Source organism: Gasterosteus aculeatus, chromosome 18 (assembly GCF_964276395.1).
Source record: "Gasterosteus aculeatus chromosome 18, fGasAcu3.hap1.1, whole genome shotgun sequence".
NCBI lineage: Eukaryota > Metazoa > Chordata > Actinopteri > Perciformes > Gasterosteidae > Gasterosteus > Gasterosteus aculeatus.
The window spans coordinates 13925898-13943311 of record NC_135706.1 but is presented as its reverse complement, the minus strand read 5'-3'; the positions used below and the strand labels follow the sequence as shown (position 1 = coordinate 13943311).

The 17414-nt window shown below is 45.9% G+C and overlaps 1 protein-coding gene across 1 annotated transcript; it reads left to right on the top strand.

The window, feature by feature from the left end:
* Positions 1 to 2403: 2403 nt before the first annotated feature.
* Positions 2404 to 17371, top strand: LOC120808229 (gamma-aminobutyric acid receptor subunit rho-2). The gene is made up of 9 exons (XM_040160944.2): positions 2404 to 2747; positions 3667 to 3773; positions 8045 to 8112; positions 10474 to 10697; positions 10868 to 10950; positions 11377 to 11517; positions 12889 to 13041; positions 13323 to 13531; positions 13614 to 17371. Exons 1-9 carry the CDS (start codon positions 2626 to 2628, stop codon positions 13932 to 13934), a joined length of 1428 nt encoding a protein of 475 aa, XP_040016878.1. The 5' UTR covers positions 2404 to 2625; the 3' UTR covers positions 13935 to 17371.
* The last annotated feature ends 43 nt before the right edge of the window (positions 17372 to 17414 follow it).

The following is a 17414-nucleotide window of genomic DNA, read 5'->3' as shown; positions in this document are numbered from 1 at the left end:
CGGCTCGCTGCAGAAATCACCCAGCAGAAGGCAGGCGATTCATCGTTTGGCGCTCAAAATATCCGCCTCTTTATTTGCCTCCTCCCTCCTCTCCAGATGGCTATTTTTAACAGGAAGAATAATCCCTGGTGCTCATTAACAGATCAACGCGCACTGCTCCACCAGCGCGCGCGGTGACCGCTGTAATGTGGCGCCGGTAAAGCGACGCTCCCCCGCGCGCCCGGACACGGTATTATGAAGCCAGCTGATGGAAGCACCTGGAACTCCTGGCCGGTGTTTCGTTCGGATGGCGAAGCACTTTGTTTAAAAAGCGTGAATGCAATCGAATTGTGTATTATTCAAGCTAAATTGCCTCCATCCATTTTTGTTTTGTTTTGTTACAAAATTACTGGAAATCGTCAGTATTTAATGAGTTTTCGTTTTGACCAAGTTGCTCGTGAGGGGACCTTGCTCCCCCCCCCCCCCCCCCCCATAAATACCATCCAGCTGCTCTGCGCGTCCTCATTTAGATGAGAAATGTGCCCACAGTACCCAAAGCAAAAGGAGAAATACCAAAGCATCCGAAGGTCTCGACACATAACAAAGTGTCCTTCGCGCGGCTCGCTGCGGTCCTCGTAATGATGCGTACAGATGTTGCAGCGGTCCCCCGAAGGAGCTGAAAACAAGACGACGCGCAGCAGGAGGCCGCAGAGCTTCACGGAGCGTTTCATTTCATTTCAGGGGTTGTCGGCGCCACAAACACACGCAACTTTAAACTTTATTTCAATCAGAAAGTTGTTCTGGTCGCTGTGTTCATTTAAATCCCCCCCTGCTGTTTCGAGGCATTCGCTAGGCCTCCATTCTCTGAGGCTGTATGCATCATCCCCCTCCCACACTCTTTTAAAAAAAAATTTTTTAGAAGGATTTTATCACTGATGAGACTGGCATAAACAATTTAAATCAATTATCTGCACAGTGGTCGTCGTAGCAGTTCGCTTATTGACAGCACAGTTGTTATTCTGCAGTTTTTATTAGTTTTTTTAGCAACATTCAAACGGTCTTGGAGACTTTGGACTAAACTCGCAACAGACTTTTCCATTTGCATGAGACTTGATTTGGACTCGCCACAGCCGATGTGACACCCGTGGGGAGAGTCGAGACCTGATTTTCACTTTCCCTGATTGCCTCACACCTTTTCTTTTCAGCATCTCCCCATCACATCACCTTTAGATTAACTTCCCGACAGAGAGCCTTCTGTGTTAAATCTACGACGTTACATTTGGACATTTCCTGAAGGAGCTAAAGCGCATCTATCTCCACAAGGTTTGTTGTCCAGCCCCGGAAACCTTCAACATGGGAATCCGTTCTCGTGTCAATCACTCAGCACTCGGCACTCACCCGGCTTTGTCAACATGCTTCGACTGGATAATACTTTTTAATCTCTTGAGATCAAAAACACTTGAAGTGACAGGACAGAATGTTCCTCAGCGTGCACAAGGACCCGAGTTGAGAGCTTAAGGACGTCCGGCCGACATTAATACTTCACAGTTTGACGGAGGTCAAAGGTCGAAAAGAAAACAATCACAAATCAACATCTCATCAGCGAGATGGCGGAGCCGGCAGCTGCTGGCCCACTTTGTGCTCCGTTCCACAGAGACGTGGTCCTTTCAGAGAGGGAACCCGGGCGTATCCCTCCGCTAGGTGCGTCCGCAGCGCAGTGTATCCCTCCGCCAGGTGCGTCCGCAGTGACCACTGCTGCCAGGTGGGACTGAAGTAACCCAACCACGATCGGCTCGGCCCTCACACACCGAGCTCAGGAGGGTGTGAGCGGGTCGCCAGTAGTAAAGTGAGGAGTCAATGGTGGACTAGAACCGTTAACCTGTATCGGAATGTAAGATTACCATCACTTGAGTCCACTCGCGGAGATAAATAGGAGTAAACGGAAGATGAAAGGAGGTTAAGGCGCCGACCAGTCGGCTGAGGAGCTTTCACGGGGCTTCTAAAGCTGTTTCACATCTTCTGAGAACCCCTCTCTCGGGACTCCAGGCGGTTGAAGTGGAATCGGACCCCCGGAGCAAGCCAGATGCGGACGTTTACGCGGTTTGACTGGATGCCTTTGGGCCACGCTGTCCTACACTGCAAAGTAAGAGTAATAAAGAATCAAAGCGCTTCCTTTATGAACAATATCAAATCAAGTGTAAAATACGATGCGTCTTTGAAACCAAGGAAGCTGCAACAGGAATTCAAGACCCCCTGTTGTGTTTTCTTTCTGTCTATCCTCTGAGGACAAACTGCCATGTCTCAGCAGTGTGTCTGCCTCTACGACTCAAGAGGGGGAGAGGGGAGGAGAGGGGGGGAGTGCATGTGGTGCTGATGCTGCGTGCCCGCATCTGAGCCAAATAAGAAAAAAAAGCCCCTCTGGAAGACCAATCAGCGCGCTCATCAGACTCCACCATCCCTCTCGCTCCCTCTCGCTCCCTCTCTCCCTCTCTCTCCCCGCAAAGCACTTGTTCGCGCACGGTCTCCCTCGCACTCTTCCTCCCTTCCTCGCCTCCGACAGGAAGATGGTACCGCGCACAGTGCGCCCCGCACCGGAACCGAAGGCGTCGCTCACCGACTCGCTGCGGGACTTCTGAACTCTCCACCATGCCCGGTTACGCGCGGCTCGCGTTGGTGCTGCTGTGCCTGGTGGCGCTCGGGGAGTGCAGGAGGCACAGAAGCAGGAAAAAGCGGTGGTCCGCGCCGGCGGACACTCACAAGCCCGGCAGGTGGGTACCGATCAAACAGGCGTTTTACTGACGTTTATCAACGCGGCGCGTTTACGCACGACTCTGCGCCGCATGCGGAGTGCTGATCTCCAAGAACATCCAGGATGCATCCGGGCTGCATTTGATTTTTAGTCAGGTTGCGGCTAGAAGGAACCGTCACATCGGTATTTGTGGGTTTATTTATTTATGGGATCCAAACCCGCCTTCGAAAACTTCTGCTGACAGATCCAGACGGCAGATGGAATCCTTAAACGCACTGTGGTGTCTTTGGCCCGAGGAGGCGCTGGGAGAGATCAGACAGCAGCAGCAGCAGCAGCAGCAGCTGGGGTTCTGTCCTCACGTAATGTGCTGGATTTATAGTACGAAACATGCACGGATTATTCCATTTCGTTTTTTAAAAAGGACTTCAGCCAATTAGTGAACTAATCTTCCTATTGTTTCCTCCTGCCATGGTTTTGTCTACATTTTGGGGGTTTTGTCTCTCAGTTAAACTGTTAATTGTCCAACAGTCAAAACCCCAAAATGTTTTATTAAGACAAAAAAAATTAGATAAAATATGTATTTTTTAATAATAAGGATACTAAGAAGATAAGGAATATAATTTATTATATATTTAGATATTTATTTCCCACAAACCACAGCAGAAAAAAATCCACAATACTCCACCGTATCGATACCTGTATTAACTCTGAATACCTAAAGTTTTAATCAAAGTCCCACATTTTATGTAGAAAAACAAATGGTTTTAAAATAAAAAACGCACTTGCCTGAAAAGTAAATTTAAGAACAGAAAATTAAAATCAAGGAAAGAAACATTTACATTATAACGTACAGGTACACACCGACAAATCTAATCAAATCAACACCTCCTCCTCCAACCTCCCAGCTCTAACTCCTCTCTCCCTTCTGCTGCTTCCAGCCCTCTTTCCAAGAAGGTCTCGGATGGAACAAAGTCGAAAAAGGTGAAGACCAGCCACCTCCTGCGCATAGACGAGCACGACTTCACCATGAGGCCCGCCTTCGCAGGTGAGTCCTGCCATCTTTGGGGGGGGGTTTGCGGCTGCAACCACGTCTGTGTTAATGTGGGAATATTATCTGCTGGGTCTTTAAAAGGCGAGCAACAAGAGGTCAGGGTTCAACCCTTTTGTTGAAGGTGAGTGTGATGCAGGTGGCGACTTCAGGTTCTGCAGAATGAAGCCTAAGCAGAAGTTGCATTCTCTGTAGTGACCACCAGGGGGAGACTTCTGGTAGCCTCGGGTATGGGGAACTCGCCCTACCCGAGGCTTATTACCGACAGACCACAAACGTCCACTTGTTGTCCACGGTTATGTGGTGTGAAGTGCACGTTGATGCCCAGCCGAGTTGGTTTATTTTCCGCCCCACTTCATCTCTTGTACAGAGCGCATAAATAAAAAGCGGGACCTTCTACACTGTAAATACATTCTGACAAGGAGCCGAGGAGATGTCGGCCTCAAGAGAAACCTCTTCCTCCCCCCCCTGAGGCGGTTATTTCTCACCCCTGGTGGTTTGTATCTCGCAGATGTGGGAACAACAGATCCACCCGATCAGAAGTCGCTGTATGAGCCATGTATTCGATTTGTGAGGGAAGTCCTGTAGGCCTCAGAGCAGGTGGTGTGTTGGTCAACGTATCCTCATGCAACGTTTTGTGGGATGGCTCACGAGAAAATTACTCAAATTTCCAGCAATTGATGGCAATAATCAATCCATGTGGCTGAATTGGAGAAAGAAGGAAACCGTTTTTGGCTGCGTTTTAAATTTGTGTTCCAACTGTTACGTGTACTGTGGACACAAGAGGAAAAAGAGTTACTCTTTAAAAACACCAATACTCAAGTAGAAGTAAAGTTAGTTATTGACACAGCTGATTAAATGATGCCGTTGAGGAATGAATAACTAATATATATATAATAATGATAAAGTGAAACGTTTTCAACTACAAATGGCCTCCTACACCCGAGCTTCGGCCGTTACCACAGATCCTTTAGGGAGCATAAACTACGCTTTAATCTACCAATCGTCTAGTTGACAAATAGAGATGACACTTCAAAGATCTGCAGTAACCCTGTTTAAAGAGAGAGGGCGAGTAGACGATTGAAGCCAAAGCGTCAGTGTCGTCAAAGCTGCATTCTCTGTAGTGACCAGCAGGGGGCGACTCCTCTGCTCCCATAGAAGTCTATAAAACAATGACACTAATTCTCACTTGATGTATTCTCTCAGTAAACATTGTAAACATGAGTTTATGGTCTCAGTCTCTAGTTTCAATTCTTCAATACAGCATGATGTTCATTTAGTAGATTATGGTCCGTTTAGAGTCAGTTCGCTGGTGCACTTTTTTATTTCTAACTTTTATTCCTTTATTTTTAATCTAACCCATAGACTTATATTCTAACCCTTATATTATATTATTTAATTTTATTCCTCTTGCACTACGTTGTCTTATCTGTCTTGTTGTCCATTGGCAGTCTGCTGTTATGCACCAACCGCCAAGTCAAATTCCTAGTATGTCTGATATATTTTGGTAATAAATGTTTTCCTGATTCCTGAAGAAGAAGAAGAAGAGTGGGACTTTCTTACTCAAACGTCATCACGTGTGTCCCCCCCCCTCATTCCAACCCCCCACGGGGTCCTGAAGGACCCGACACAGAACGCATCCTCTCACTGGGATTCTTTGTTTCTAGCCGTAGCAGCAGTGGTGTCTAATGCCGTCTAATCCAGCCGGGGTAAACCAAGAGCGGTTTTGCAGTTGCTAATCCATGAAAATAGGAACAGTGCAGCATCATTTAGTGAAATGGATAAGTTGTTTTTTCTGCCCCTCTTCCACACATGTGTTGAAAATGACGTAAGGATGGTTCAGTCAACTATCGCACGCCCAGAGCGACTGCAGGGGACTGTCGATGGATACCTGCAAGGTCTTTTTAACTTAACTGGAAGTTAGCTTCGGGAACAGAGGGCGGCTCAAGCTGACATCACTGACTGATCACTCACAAGACTAGCGAGGTGATATAAAATGTATTCAGACAGTTTCTCACTTCCTGTGGTGGAATCTTTCCATTCAGATAGTTTGGGTTTTATGTGTTCATTTGTAGAGAGATGTATTATCCCTACTGTACTAAACATACAGAGCAGCAGTTGATGTTGATATTGATCTTGTAATATCAAAAACTGAATCACACTGAACAATTTCCTTGAAGGCTGCAGCAGTTTTTCAAATAATATTTGACGGTATTTGATGCTTTTATTAGATATTGGACAGCGTAGACATGACAGGAAATTGGGAAAAGAAGGTTCCCTGACAGACATAAACTGGGATACAGATTCTTATTTTAATGAATTAAATCCTATTTATAGTTAATATTATGTATCAATTAATTTATTTACAAATGTACAACATAATTTTACCCATTTTAATATTTATTATGCATTTTTATTATATTAAACCTGGACACATGAAAGTCTGGGACAAGTCGGTTCGTGGTGATTTGACTAATTTGGCGTAGAATATGCGCCACCTTCTTATCAGAGTCCTAACAGAAACGAAAAGGGCCTCGAGGCCCGGGTCTCGTCGATGGGCCCTACATGAAATATTCTGTACAAATCTATTTCTCACACTTCAGACTTCCAGTGAAGCGGTCCAATCTGGGGAAATTCATGATGTTTTATGGGAAAATTATGAGTAAGCTGCAAAAGGTCTGCTGTGCACATAATGAGCACTTGAAGGAACAGAGGGGCGCCGGGGGGGCAAACTCATTCTCCTCAGGCGGCTGTTGGATGAAAACAGCCTCGAGGAACTGGCCCTTTATTTCTTTATTTCTACTTTGCTGGATGCCTGCTCAGAAAGTTTCATTAGTTTAGCTTAAAGCAGAAAAACTCGACAAAAACCTGCCTCCCCGAGGGAAATATTCCTCCATAGCTTAATTTTAATATGCCTGAACATATACTGGTAAACATTGGAATAAAAGTCCCTCCCTGAGACTGAAATCCTTTCAATTTATCACAGTTAATGCTCCCCATGTATCCCACCAGTGTAACTTTCTTAATTAGACAAGTTATGAAACGTCCCCCACAGGGAAGTGAAAGCCAAACAGTGATTCTAACAATTAGCCTAATAAAAAATTCAGTAGCTGGATAATTCCCCCACAAGTAACTAATAAAGTTCAGATCACATCGTAAATGCATATGGATTGGGTGCTTTTGTCTTGGCTTCAAACGCTTCGGCGATTATTTCGTTATAAGTAGTCAAACGTGGCGTTTGAACGAAATGTTTTGGGGGAACTCTCTCGTCGTGCGGTTGGCCTCCGGGCCGTGGCGTCAGCCTGGTGTCACGTCCACCGAGGAGATCGAGCCTGGCTGGACTCCGGCCGGTGATACGTGACATACGGCGTGCGAATACGAGCGGCGAGGACGCTCCGCCCGGGAGCTGGAACTGGGCACTGAGTCGGCGTCCCCTCTTCCAGGTTGCGTAACGCTGGCAACACTCGCTGCCCGCTCAGATTAGTGCTACAGCCATCAATGTGGCTTTAATACACCCGTGGCACAAGAAGGAGGGGGGGTGCTGCTGGTGATAAGGCCGCTAGGATCCTCGTCTATCTAACTCAAGAGAGCCACTCTCCACAGAAGCTCCCCTCCCGCTTCGTCATAGTCGATTTAGTTTATAGGGGTTCCACAAGGTTCTATACTGGGTCCCGCCCTGTTCCCAGTTTGTATTATGTTACATTTAAATTACACATCGACACTCTGAATTCAGGGCATGACCTGAATTATTGCTATTTTAATGGCAGCTGAATGAAGGAATGTGCAGACATTGGGAGAAAATATGTGGAAAAAGGTTTTACATCTGATGTTAGAACCTCGTCATCTTCCAGGAGATATCTATATATCTGTTTTGATCTTCCTGGTTCTGAGTAGGTACATTAAAATTAAACTGTGTGTCAAGTTTTCACATTAATATAAATCTTTTTCAATATAACCAGGTCACACATGCCTGATCTTCTTATTCTTTAAGTCTCTTTAAAACAAACCGAGATAGTTAAGGGGCCTGAAATATTCCCTCTGATGTGTTTCTGTGTGATGTGTGTCTGTGTGTCTGTGTGATGTGTGTCTATGTGATGTGTATCTGTGTGATGTGGGTCTACGTGTCTATGTGATGTGTATCTGTGTGATGTGGGTCTACGTGTCTATGTGATGTGTATCTGTGTGATGTGTGTCTGTGTGTCTGTGTATCTGTGTGATGTGTGTCTGTGTATCTGTGTGATGTGTGTCTATGTGATGTGTCTCTGCAGGTCCGGCCGTCCCCGTCGGAGTGGACGTTCAGGTGGAGAGCTTGGACAGCATATCGGAGGTGGACATGGTGCGTAGCTTGGATGTGTTGAAGCCGTACGATACACACACTGAGTTCAGGGGAACAGCGGCTTTCAAATGGAGGATTTTTAAGGGTTCGTTGAAAGAACAAATGTTTGAAGATCCTCCCGGCCAAACCTGGATGGTTCTAGTCACCACATTTGTTTCAGTGTAATGGAAACTCTATTATTGCTTAAACAATTTATTGATTCATTTGAAGCGTTAAATGATTGGCCACCTATGTTGGTGATTGATTGACCACTTTGAGATATTCTTTACAGAATAAAAGAAAACATCTTAAATGTGAGTGTTTTCTGTAAACTGAATATCTTTGCACATTGGAAAAACCAAATCCATTTGATGACATCTTATTTGACATTTTACAGACAAATTAACTAGCCGGGTAAACAAATTACTGCCAGATTAGCTGAAAATGAAAATAATAGTTAGTTGAACTGCTCTTGTTTTTAGAATAAATTCTCTTTGGGCATAAAACATACATGACTTGGACTATTGTCTAGTCTCTTGAAAGCAGAGGCCAACAATCCACTCAAAGTAATGAGAACTTGGGGAAAGTCTTACGCGTGACGTAATCTTCAGACCCACTATTCCAGTGGATTATTTTACTGGTGACAAACATAACACAAAAAAAATCCGTGACAGCCGTGGAAGTCGCTGACTTTGACAGATGAGCTCAAGCTGCCTGGACACATGGGGGGGGAAGCTCCCGCGAGCCAATGAGGCAGGAACCCTCGTCATTAACAGCACGACAATGAACACATGAGCACAACCGCGGCTAAATTTACCGTGACGGGCGTCGTCTCAATCCAATTTTTTAGATTTGACTCAGAGGAACATAGACACCAGAGCCCGAACATAGTTCCCAGTAATCCGCCGGCCCTTCATCAGATATCCGTGTTTGGGCTCCTGCGCTTTGGACGGACGGATGAATGTAACCTTTTAGTTGTAGTCGTTTAGCTGTTGTTCTTAGTTGGATTATCAGAATCAGATTATGGAAGCTCAATGGCAGGAATTGTTGATTTTGCTGAGTAATGTAATTAAATCAACCTTCTGTTCTGCAACCAAAAATTGGATCTGAAACCGCCGTCCTGATGTTGTGTAAGCTCCGGTCTGCAAGGACAACCGAGGATTACTTTTAATTTGGAACCCAGTGTGTATTTAATTGTTTTTTTGGGGGGGTGGTGAATGATTCCGGACGGTGGCTGCTCTTAATGACATTATGTCATATCGCAAAGCTGCAGGAGGTTGAACACCAAACAATTTTATGCTGTTTGGTTTAGAGGTTAGTATGGACAACGTTTTTCTAAATATATCACTGTCTATATATTTCACTCTGCTCTCAGTGTACCTGAACACGAGGAAAGAGTAGAAAACTAACTCAATGGAATCAATCTGCAGCTGGAAAGACTCCAAGTTACTCCTCCGGCGTCGCAAATGAGATAATCAACTTTTCCTTTCAAGTATTTCAGGGATCATGCAACAAGAGGTGTCACAAGAACATGCAAGTAGTAGCTTGTTGTTTTTCACATAAGAAACATGCTTGAATTGGCGTGATGAAGAATGCAAAAGGCGGCACAAAAACAACTCTCTGGGCAGACGGGATCTCATTAGAAATGTGACCTCGGGGAAACACCGTCCGTCGGCTTTGAATATGCTTGAGCACCAAACACCGTCATGTCCTGCTGCTTCCGTGCTGTCCCTCCGTCAACTGCAGCTTGATCCGGGAAGAGCGGTGCAGCCGGGTCGACTTCCAGATGTTGGGTCAGCCTGTGGCCCTATATGTCCGGGGACACAGTGTCTCCTTCCTTCCATCAGAAGTTCCGCTGTCTGGCTTTAAGAGATTCATCTTGCAAGACCCTCAAAATCAAATTTCAAACAGCTAATATGCTTGCAGTCATATGAAGAATTAAGGATACTTTAAGATCACGGGACTCAAAAACCTGGCCGATTCAGAGCTGCCGATGAACTCGTCGTCTTACGCAACATCAGAGGTGCTTTTATGGTGAGGGCCAAGAGCACGTGTGTGTGTGTGTGTTCTGCAGCCATTATTCCAAACTGATCTGGTCTTATGCAATGCCACGAGGAGAGCGGGATAGAGGCTGATCTCTGCAGCCGGTGGGGGGGGGGGGGGGTGCATAGCAACAAGGGCTGGAGGCGAGAAAGAGCGGGTACTCTAGGACCAATGGAAGCTGGGGATTGAGTGCAGTTAACATATGTTCAGCACCTCTCTTGACCGTGTATGTTTAGTAATCACGCAGCACTTTAATCCCACAGGAATTCAATAAAGCAAGAGACCCTCATAGTGAGCCTTAACTTGTCGAACCCCCCCCCCCCCCCCCAACCTCCCCAGGACTTCACCATGACCCTGTATCTGAGGCACTACTGGAAGGACGAGAGGCTGGCCTTCCCGAGCGCCACCAACAAGAGCATGACCTTTGACGGGCGCCTGGTGAAGAAGATCTGGGTGCCCGACGTGTTCTTCGTCCACTCCAAGAGGTCTTTCATCCACGACACCACCACTGAAAACATCATGCTGCGAGTGTTCCCCGACGGCCACGTCCTGTACAGCCTGAGGTGAGGCTCCACCCCCCCCCCCCCCCCCCCCCCACACCCACACCCCTCCACCCGTGATGCCGTCTCAGGGCTTTTTCTCTCGCTGACCAAATTTGACTTGGCAGGCCGCGTTGCTGCATGCACAGAGCTGGTGATGTTTACACTCTGCCCCCCCCTTCTCTCCCCCCCAGGGTTACAGTGACTGCTGCATGCAACATGGATTTCAGTCGTTTTCCTTTGGACTCACAGACGTGCACGCTGGAACTGGAGAGCTGTAAGTACACCACCATGCTAAGAACACAGGCTGTGGCGTCTTTGTGGCATAGCAGACTTTTAGCTGGCAACATCTTGGCCTTTTGCAACCAATGAACAGAGGCGAGATATAGACGCTCTGCACGCCTCTGATAGCAACCTGCCAATCACAGCAAGCCTACCTCTTGATGTATCTACCAGAGCCGCATACGTGTCTGTCCAAACATGCTCACTTCTGTTTGCTGGTTGCAAAAAAAACGGCAAACGACGGCCAAAAGCTCATAATAGAGGCTTCGAATACGCAGTCGATGAATATACCTATATATCTCACGTCATAGAGTCCATGTTTATGCACACCTGGTGCATCAGACATGGTTAGAATAAAGGATGCTTTCGGTTGCAGGACATCCTCACACACTTAAGCGCATATCCTGTCTCCGTCCTTCAGATGCGTACACAGACGAAGACCTGATGCTCTACTGGAAGAGCGGCGACGAGTCGCTGAGCACCGACGACAGGATTTCTCTGTCCCAGTTCCTCATCCAGAAGTTCCACACTACCTCCAGGCTGGCCTTCTACAGCAGCACAGGTAGACCACGCAGAGCCGCCCTCAGCGCGCTACCTTTTCTACAAGGCTGACACACCCAACAGGACTGCTCCTACAGGAGCTCCAGAGACCTCCGGCTCACTGTTTGGCAATTAGTATGCAGTCTTTTTTATTCCGATATTAATATGAACCTAAACAGAAAAGCACCTTAGACGTATCCCGAGGCCCTGTGTTGTCGAGGGGCTACTTGTCAGGATCTGCTTTTAGTACCAACAGTTTTAATGATGCTTACATGGTGCACATTCCTAAAAGAAAGTCATGTTTATAAAAGCATTACCAAGTTGGAGAACACTCGGGCTCTCTGCTGACGGCTTAATCACGACCTGATATTAAAGAGGCTGAACTAATTGTGTTGTGACATGAACTTATGTCTAATGCCAAATACTTATTTCTTCTTTGCACTGTGCAAGAACATTTAATGTTCCTGTAGCTTTGCAAACTTTTCCAAAGAACAGGTCTTTGGCTTTTTGAACCAACGTGCTCCTTTTCTCTGACTCCAGTGGTCTGAACTTCCCCCTCGGTGCAGAAACCTGAACATTGTTGTATCTTTATTTTCCTCCCCCCCCCCGTGGCAGCGCTGTGTGGGATCATCTCAAGCCGTTTGAAGTCCTCATCCCTGTTTGACACTTCTGGTCTCCTCTAAGCCACTTCAAAGTCAAATTTATTCCAAATGTTATCTGTAATCAGGGCTCTCCGCGGTCCTGAGCGGCACGGCTGAGTGTTGTACTTTTGGTACCTTTTAGTTAGCGACGGAAATGACCTGTAATCAAGTGTTAAGGAAACGTTTATCATGTTGCTTGCGTGAAGATAGCCGTTTCCATGGAAGAAAACGGTGCGACTAAAGGAGTGAAATAGTTACATATATTAATAATATTAATAAATATATAAAAGCCGAAAGCTGGTTCTGAGTGAAGCTTTCAGTAAAAGCTCTGAAAATAATTGTTTGGCTTTGCCCAATGAGGTTTTACTCAACCAGTGAGATTAGCACTCGATCCAGAGAAAAGCCGTTCCTCTGAGAAATGTTTTTGTAACTCAGATACTGGAGCACTAATGTGGAAAAAAAAAACACCTTTTGGGCTATTTCAACATATTTCTCGTATTCCCCCCCCTCACTGTCCTCTGGTACCTTACTTTGCTCTGCGTCACAAATGTTTTTATCCGATGCAATTATCTCTTTTCCGTTTAGATGTTTTTCTGTTTTGTTTTATAGGCCAATGCAGATTTCCATCAGCCCAGAGCAGATCAGTTCATTCCACCTGGCTGTTGTTTGTTCTAGTATCACTTCTGTTTTCCCTCTGAGACATAAAAAGAACAAACACTCGTTATTCTGCCTCCCCTCCCCTCTGTCTCCAGGCTGGTACAACCGTCTGTACATCAACTTCACTCTGCGGCGTCACATCTTCTTCTTCCTGCTGCAGACCTACTTCCCCGCCACCCTGATGGTCATGCTGTCCTGGGTGTCCTTCTGGATCGACCGCAGGGCCGTCCCCGCCAGAGTCTCATTAGGTAACGCGACCGCCGCCCCGCTCGCCCCGGAAGCGGCGCGACCTTGACCCGGGAGCACGACCCGGTTAGCACAGCAGAACCCCAGAGGCCCCCATAGAGAAATGTCCAACATTTAGGGAAGATCGGTGCATATCGGATGTCCGCGTTGAGTAGGGAGTCAGGACGTGGTTAGCCTAGCTTAGCATAACCTTTACCAGCCCCGGTGAAGCTGTTCAACTCCTTAAAAATGACCACATCAGCATGTTTTTCTTCCCCTTCCCCTTTTGTTCTCTGTGCCCCAGGTATCACCACGGTGCTCACCATGTCCACCATCATCACCGGAGTCAACGCCTCCATGCCCAGGGTGTCCTACATCAAGGCCGTGGACATTTACCTGTGGGTCAGCTTCGTCTTCGTCTTCCTCTCCGTGCTCGAGTACGCTGCCGTCAACTACCTGACGACGGTGAGGGACGGTAAAGACCGCAAGCTCAGAGAGAAAGCCAGGCAACAGGTACCTTCCACCCCCCCCCCACGTCTCCCAAAACGGCGCCAATTCCCTACTTATTCCATCGTGATTTTCTCTTTTTGCTCAGTCGGCAGCTCAGACGCTCCCCTGCACCTGCGGCATGTCCCACGCCAGGACCATGATGATGGACGGCACGTACAGCGAGGCCGACGCCAACAGCCTGGCGGGGTACACGCGGGGCTCCATCGTGCCCGAGGACTCCTCCGAAAAGCAGGAGCGCATGGTGGTGCGCCTCTCCATGGACAACGAGGCCGCGGGGACCAAGAAGAAGGGCCTCCGAGGCTTCCGGATCATCCAGAACACCCACGCCATCGACACCTACTCCCGCATGATCTTCCCCGGCGCCTACATCCTGTTCAACCTGGTCTACTGGTGCGTGTACTGCTGAGCGTGGAGGCGAAGCGGGACAGAAAACGGAGGAATCCGTTTGGTCACCTGAGAAGATGGAGGTGGGGATTAGGAGGGGGGGGCAGCTGTTTCTACTCTGCACGTTCAGGTGAAGCGACGTGGATGGTAAAAGCATCTCAGAGGCTTCCGAGTGTGAATATCTCAAAAACTGTGGCCCGCGTGTCCCGGCGGGACGGGACCACTTTTTTTCTCCTGCTTTACATGATTACATCACGAGCTCTTGTTCAATCCCCATTCAATCGAGAAGAGAAGAGGGACGTTTCCCAGCTCGGATCCAGCGGCTTACGGAATCCATTAGATACATTCTTGTCCAAAAGGGTTTAAGTCCACAAAGGTGAAAACAGTTCTGACTCTTTGTGTCTCACTATTCTTTTCATGAATAAATGTTGTGCAGTTTGAATAATGGAAACTGCTGGCCACGATAAGCTTTCAAAAGACATTTAAGCGCAAGAGAAAAAATAACTGTTTTAGGATTATAGAGCCTCCCCCCACCTCGAAATCTGCTTACTATTAAAAAGCCAGACCCCAAAAAGAAAAGTGACACCATACGAATGTTTTAAAGCGTTTGTTGCCAATCTTCCATTTGTCTGCAGCTTTTTTTAATATATCATTTATGGACACTTCGGCATTAAAGCCCAGAGGCTCTGAAAGCGATAAAGGCTGCGCGTCGCTTGATGCTCCTGTGACGCACGGTCAGAACCAGCAGTGTTATTGGAAAAAATGCTGCACATTATACGTCTTTTTGTATATTACCCATAAAATACTATGATAAAAAAATGAAAGTTTAGCTTATTCGTTATGTGAAATTGGTGTCATGCAAATCCATCACTCTGTTGAAGTGTGGACTGGTGGACAGAAGTAGTGACAGCTGATGTGACCTCTAGCCGGCCAAGTTCGTCACTTTAACCAGTCGCGTGTTTATTAATCAATAGCTATTATTCTTTTGTACATTATCATCCTGTATCTGGAATAAATTAAATTTGACGCTGAAAAATCGTAACAGGCTCGGAGCAAAGGAGCAGAGCCTCTTCGGGAGCCAACGTCGACGCCACGCTACTGGAGACCCACAATGCATTGCTGGAGCCTTCGGAGCGAAGGGAGACCCGGGAGAACTAGAACCAGGACTGGGAGGGCCCTGGTGCACAGAAACACTACCACTTCTGTCCACAGGGGGCGGCAGACTCACAGTTCACTAACGAACATTGAAGTAAAATGTACATTTCTTTGTAATGTTTCGTTCATAATGTGAAGGAATGGTAGTTGACCGGTCTGGAATAAGACTAATGATGCTTCACATCGAGCTGAAAAACAAACCATGGACAAACAACCCCAAAAAGTTTCCGCTATTGTGTTAGCTGACTTACACAATTGGTAGAAAACGATCAACAGTAATGTGGTTTTGGACGACACAAACAATATTAGTCAAATTGTATTCTCCTGAGAAATAGCTGTTTAATGGAGCGCGGCGCGTCGGTGTTGTGGCTATTTTAAGTGGCGGAGCTTTGCACATCTGTCCAACTGAGACTATTGGACTATTAGCTCTGACTGCGAGTCAACGCTTTGTTCAAACCAGCCAGACTTCTCTGAACACGCTGTTTCTCCAAGATAAGACTTAAGATAAAAGTAAGAAGAGCAGATTATTTTGGCTGTCGTTTCCTCTGTAACTTCTCAGTGACAGAGACGTCCAGAGCAGATGGCTAATGAGGCAGTAAGTGTGTTAAATACCAGGCTGTCTTCCCTTAACAGCACCACAGAAACAAATTTAAAGTCTCGGTAAATGCTATGCATTTCTCGTGGACTACTGTTGACATTTACGATGATTCAAGCGAAGCCGGGATTAAACCGGATCCTCCTACCGTATGGGGTGGTTAAAAGCACTCCACACCCCTGTTGCTCAGTGAAAGTCTTTTCTTTATTCATGTATTTACAGCATCTTCATTCACCAACTTTTTTTGGGGTTTGATATTTATTCATCTATCTTTAGTGCAGCGATGGATCCATATGCCTATAGACCTTAAGTTGGCAAAGATGCACAAAACGGGGCTTTTACAGAAACGGCTTGATGCACGCTGCAGGAGAGCGTGTGTATTTCTTTGAAAGGACTTCATAACACAGGAAGCTTTCCTTGTGATTTGACCGCCTTAACTCTTTTTTTTTTTTGTATACACCGACATGTGTTTTTGTTTGTTTTATTAATTTATTTGTTGCGTAAAATGAGTGACTGCGTAGTTTGTTTTGGAGTTTTCTGATCACAAAGCAGTGTTTCTAAAGCAGATTCCACCTAGGACGGAATACAACATTCTAAATCAGTTGTTTGATGTTTTGTGAAATGAACAAGGCGAGAAAATGTAAATTATACATCAAACAGAAATGTACAAGAGAAACCTGACTAGAGGCCGCGAGTGAACACAAAGTCAGAGCAATAGACTCCTTTTCTGTAGGAAAGACAGGAGGTCGCTTCTGGATGGAGCGTAGATGGAGGCAGAACAATGTTCTCTTAAACCATCGTGGCAGCTTGTGTAGCTCCAGCTTTGGCTAGTTAGCCAACTAGCTTGTCCAGCTCCAGAACTTGCTAGTTAGTTAACTAGCTTGTATATTTCCAGGACTTGCTAGTTAGCCAACCAGCTTGTCCAGCTCCAGAACTTGTTAGTTAGTTAACTAGCTTGTATATTTCCAGGACTTGCTAGTTAGCCAACTAGCTTGTCCAGCTCCAGAACTTGCTAGTTAGTTAACTAGCTCGTATATTTCCAGGACTTGCTAGTTAGTTAACTAGCTTGTATATCTTCTGGACCTGATAGTTAGCTTACTAGCTCGTCCATCTTCAGACCTGTAGCACGTGAAGTAGCCAGACTGCTAGTTAGCTTGCTAACTCTTCTAATCTACTGGGGTACAGCAAATAATCATCCATTTAATAGTTAAACCTATTAGTAATATTACTATACTTCTCTCTTTAAATGTAGGTATGTAGTTGTGACGTCTGAGATGGTTTAAACCATGAGAAACTATTTTATGGCGAGCTGGCGAACCACCTGTTTGACCTTGGCACAGATATGAGAGCGGTAATAACTTTGAGAAAAAAACAAACATGTTTTGCAATATGTCAAACTACTCTTTTAAACCAAGGTTGGCACTTGCTTAGTAATCTTTTCAGTAACCGACAATGCGCTTCAGCTTCAAGGCAAACATCACTTGCCACAACTAAAGGCTATTTTCTTTTTTTAAAATGTATTACAGGTACATATTATTTTGAAAAGAAACTCCCATAACAGCAAATTTAGAAAAAAAAAAAAAAGAAGCTCGCTTGCGGATCCGTCTTCTTCTAAACTTTCATCCCTTTCACTTCATCTTCAGAAAAAAAAATATTCAGAATGTAATGCTCTCACGGCAAATTTCATAAATAAAGACTTTCTTTCACACGTTTAAACGAGTCCTGATTTTTAGCTTTTGAAGGTTCCACGTA

What these genes read in the sequence shown, in the direction of transcription:
- LOC120808229 (XM_040160944.2), top strand. Translation starts at nt 2,626, where the DNA reads ATGCCCGGTTACGCGCGGCTCGCGTTGGTGCTGCTGTGCCTGGTGGCG. An exon ending in CATGAGGCCCGCCTTCGCAG is followed by an intron (nt 3,774 to 8,044) that starts GTGAGTCCTGCC and finishes GTGTCTCTGCAG; the next exon opens with GTCCGGCCGTCCCCGTCGGA. An exon ending in GAGAGAAAGCCAGGCAACAG is followed by an intron (nt 13,532 to 13,613) that starts GTACCTTCCACC and finishes CTTTTTGCTCAG; the next exon opens with TCGGCAGCTCAGACGCTCCC.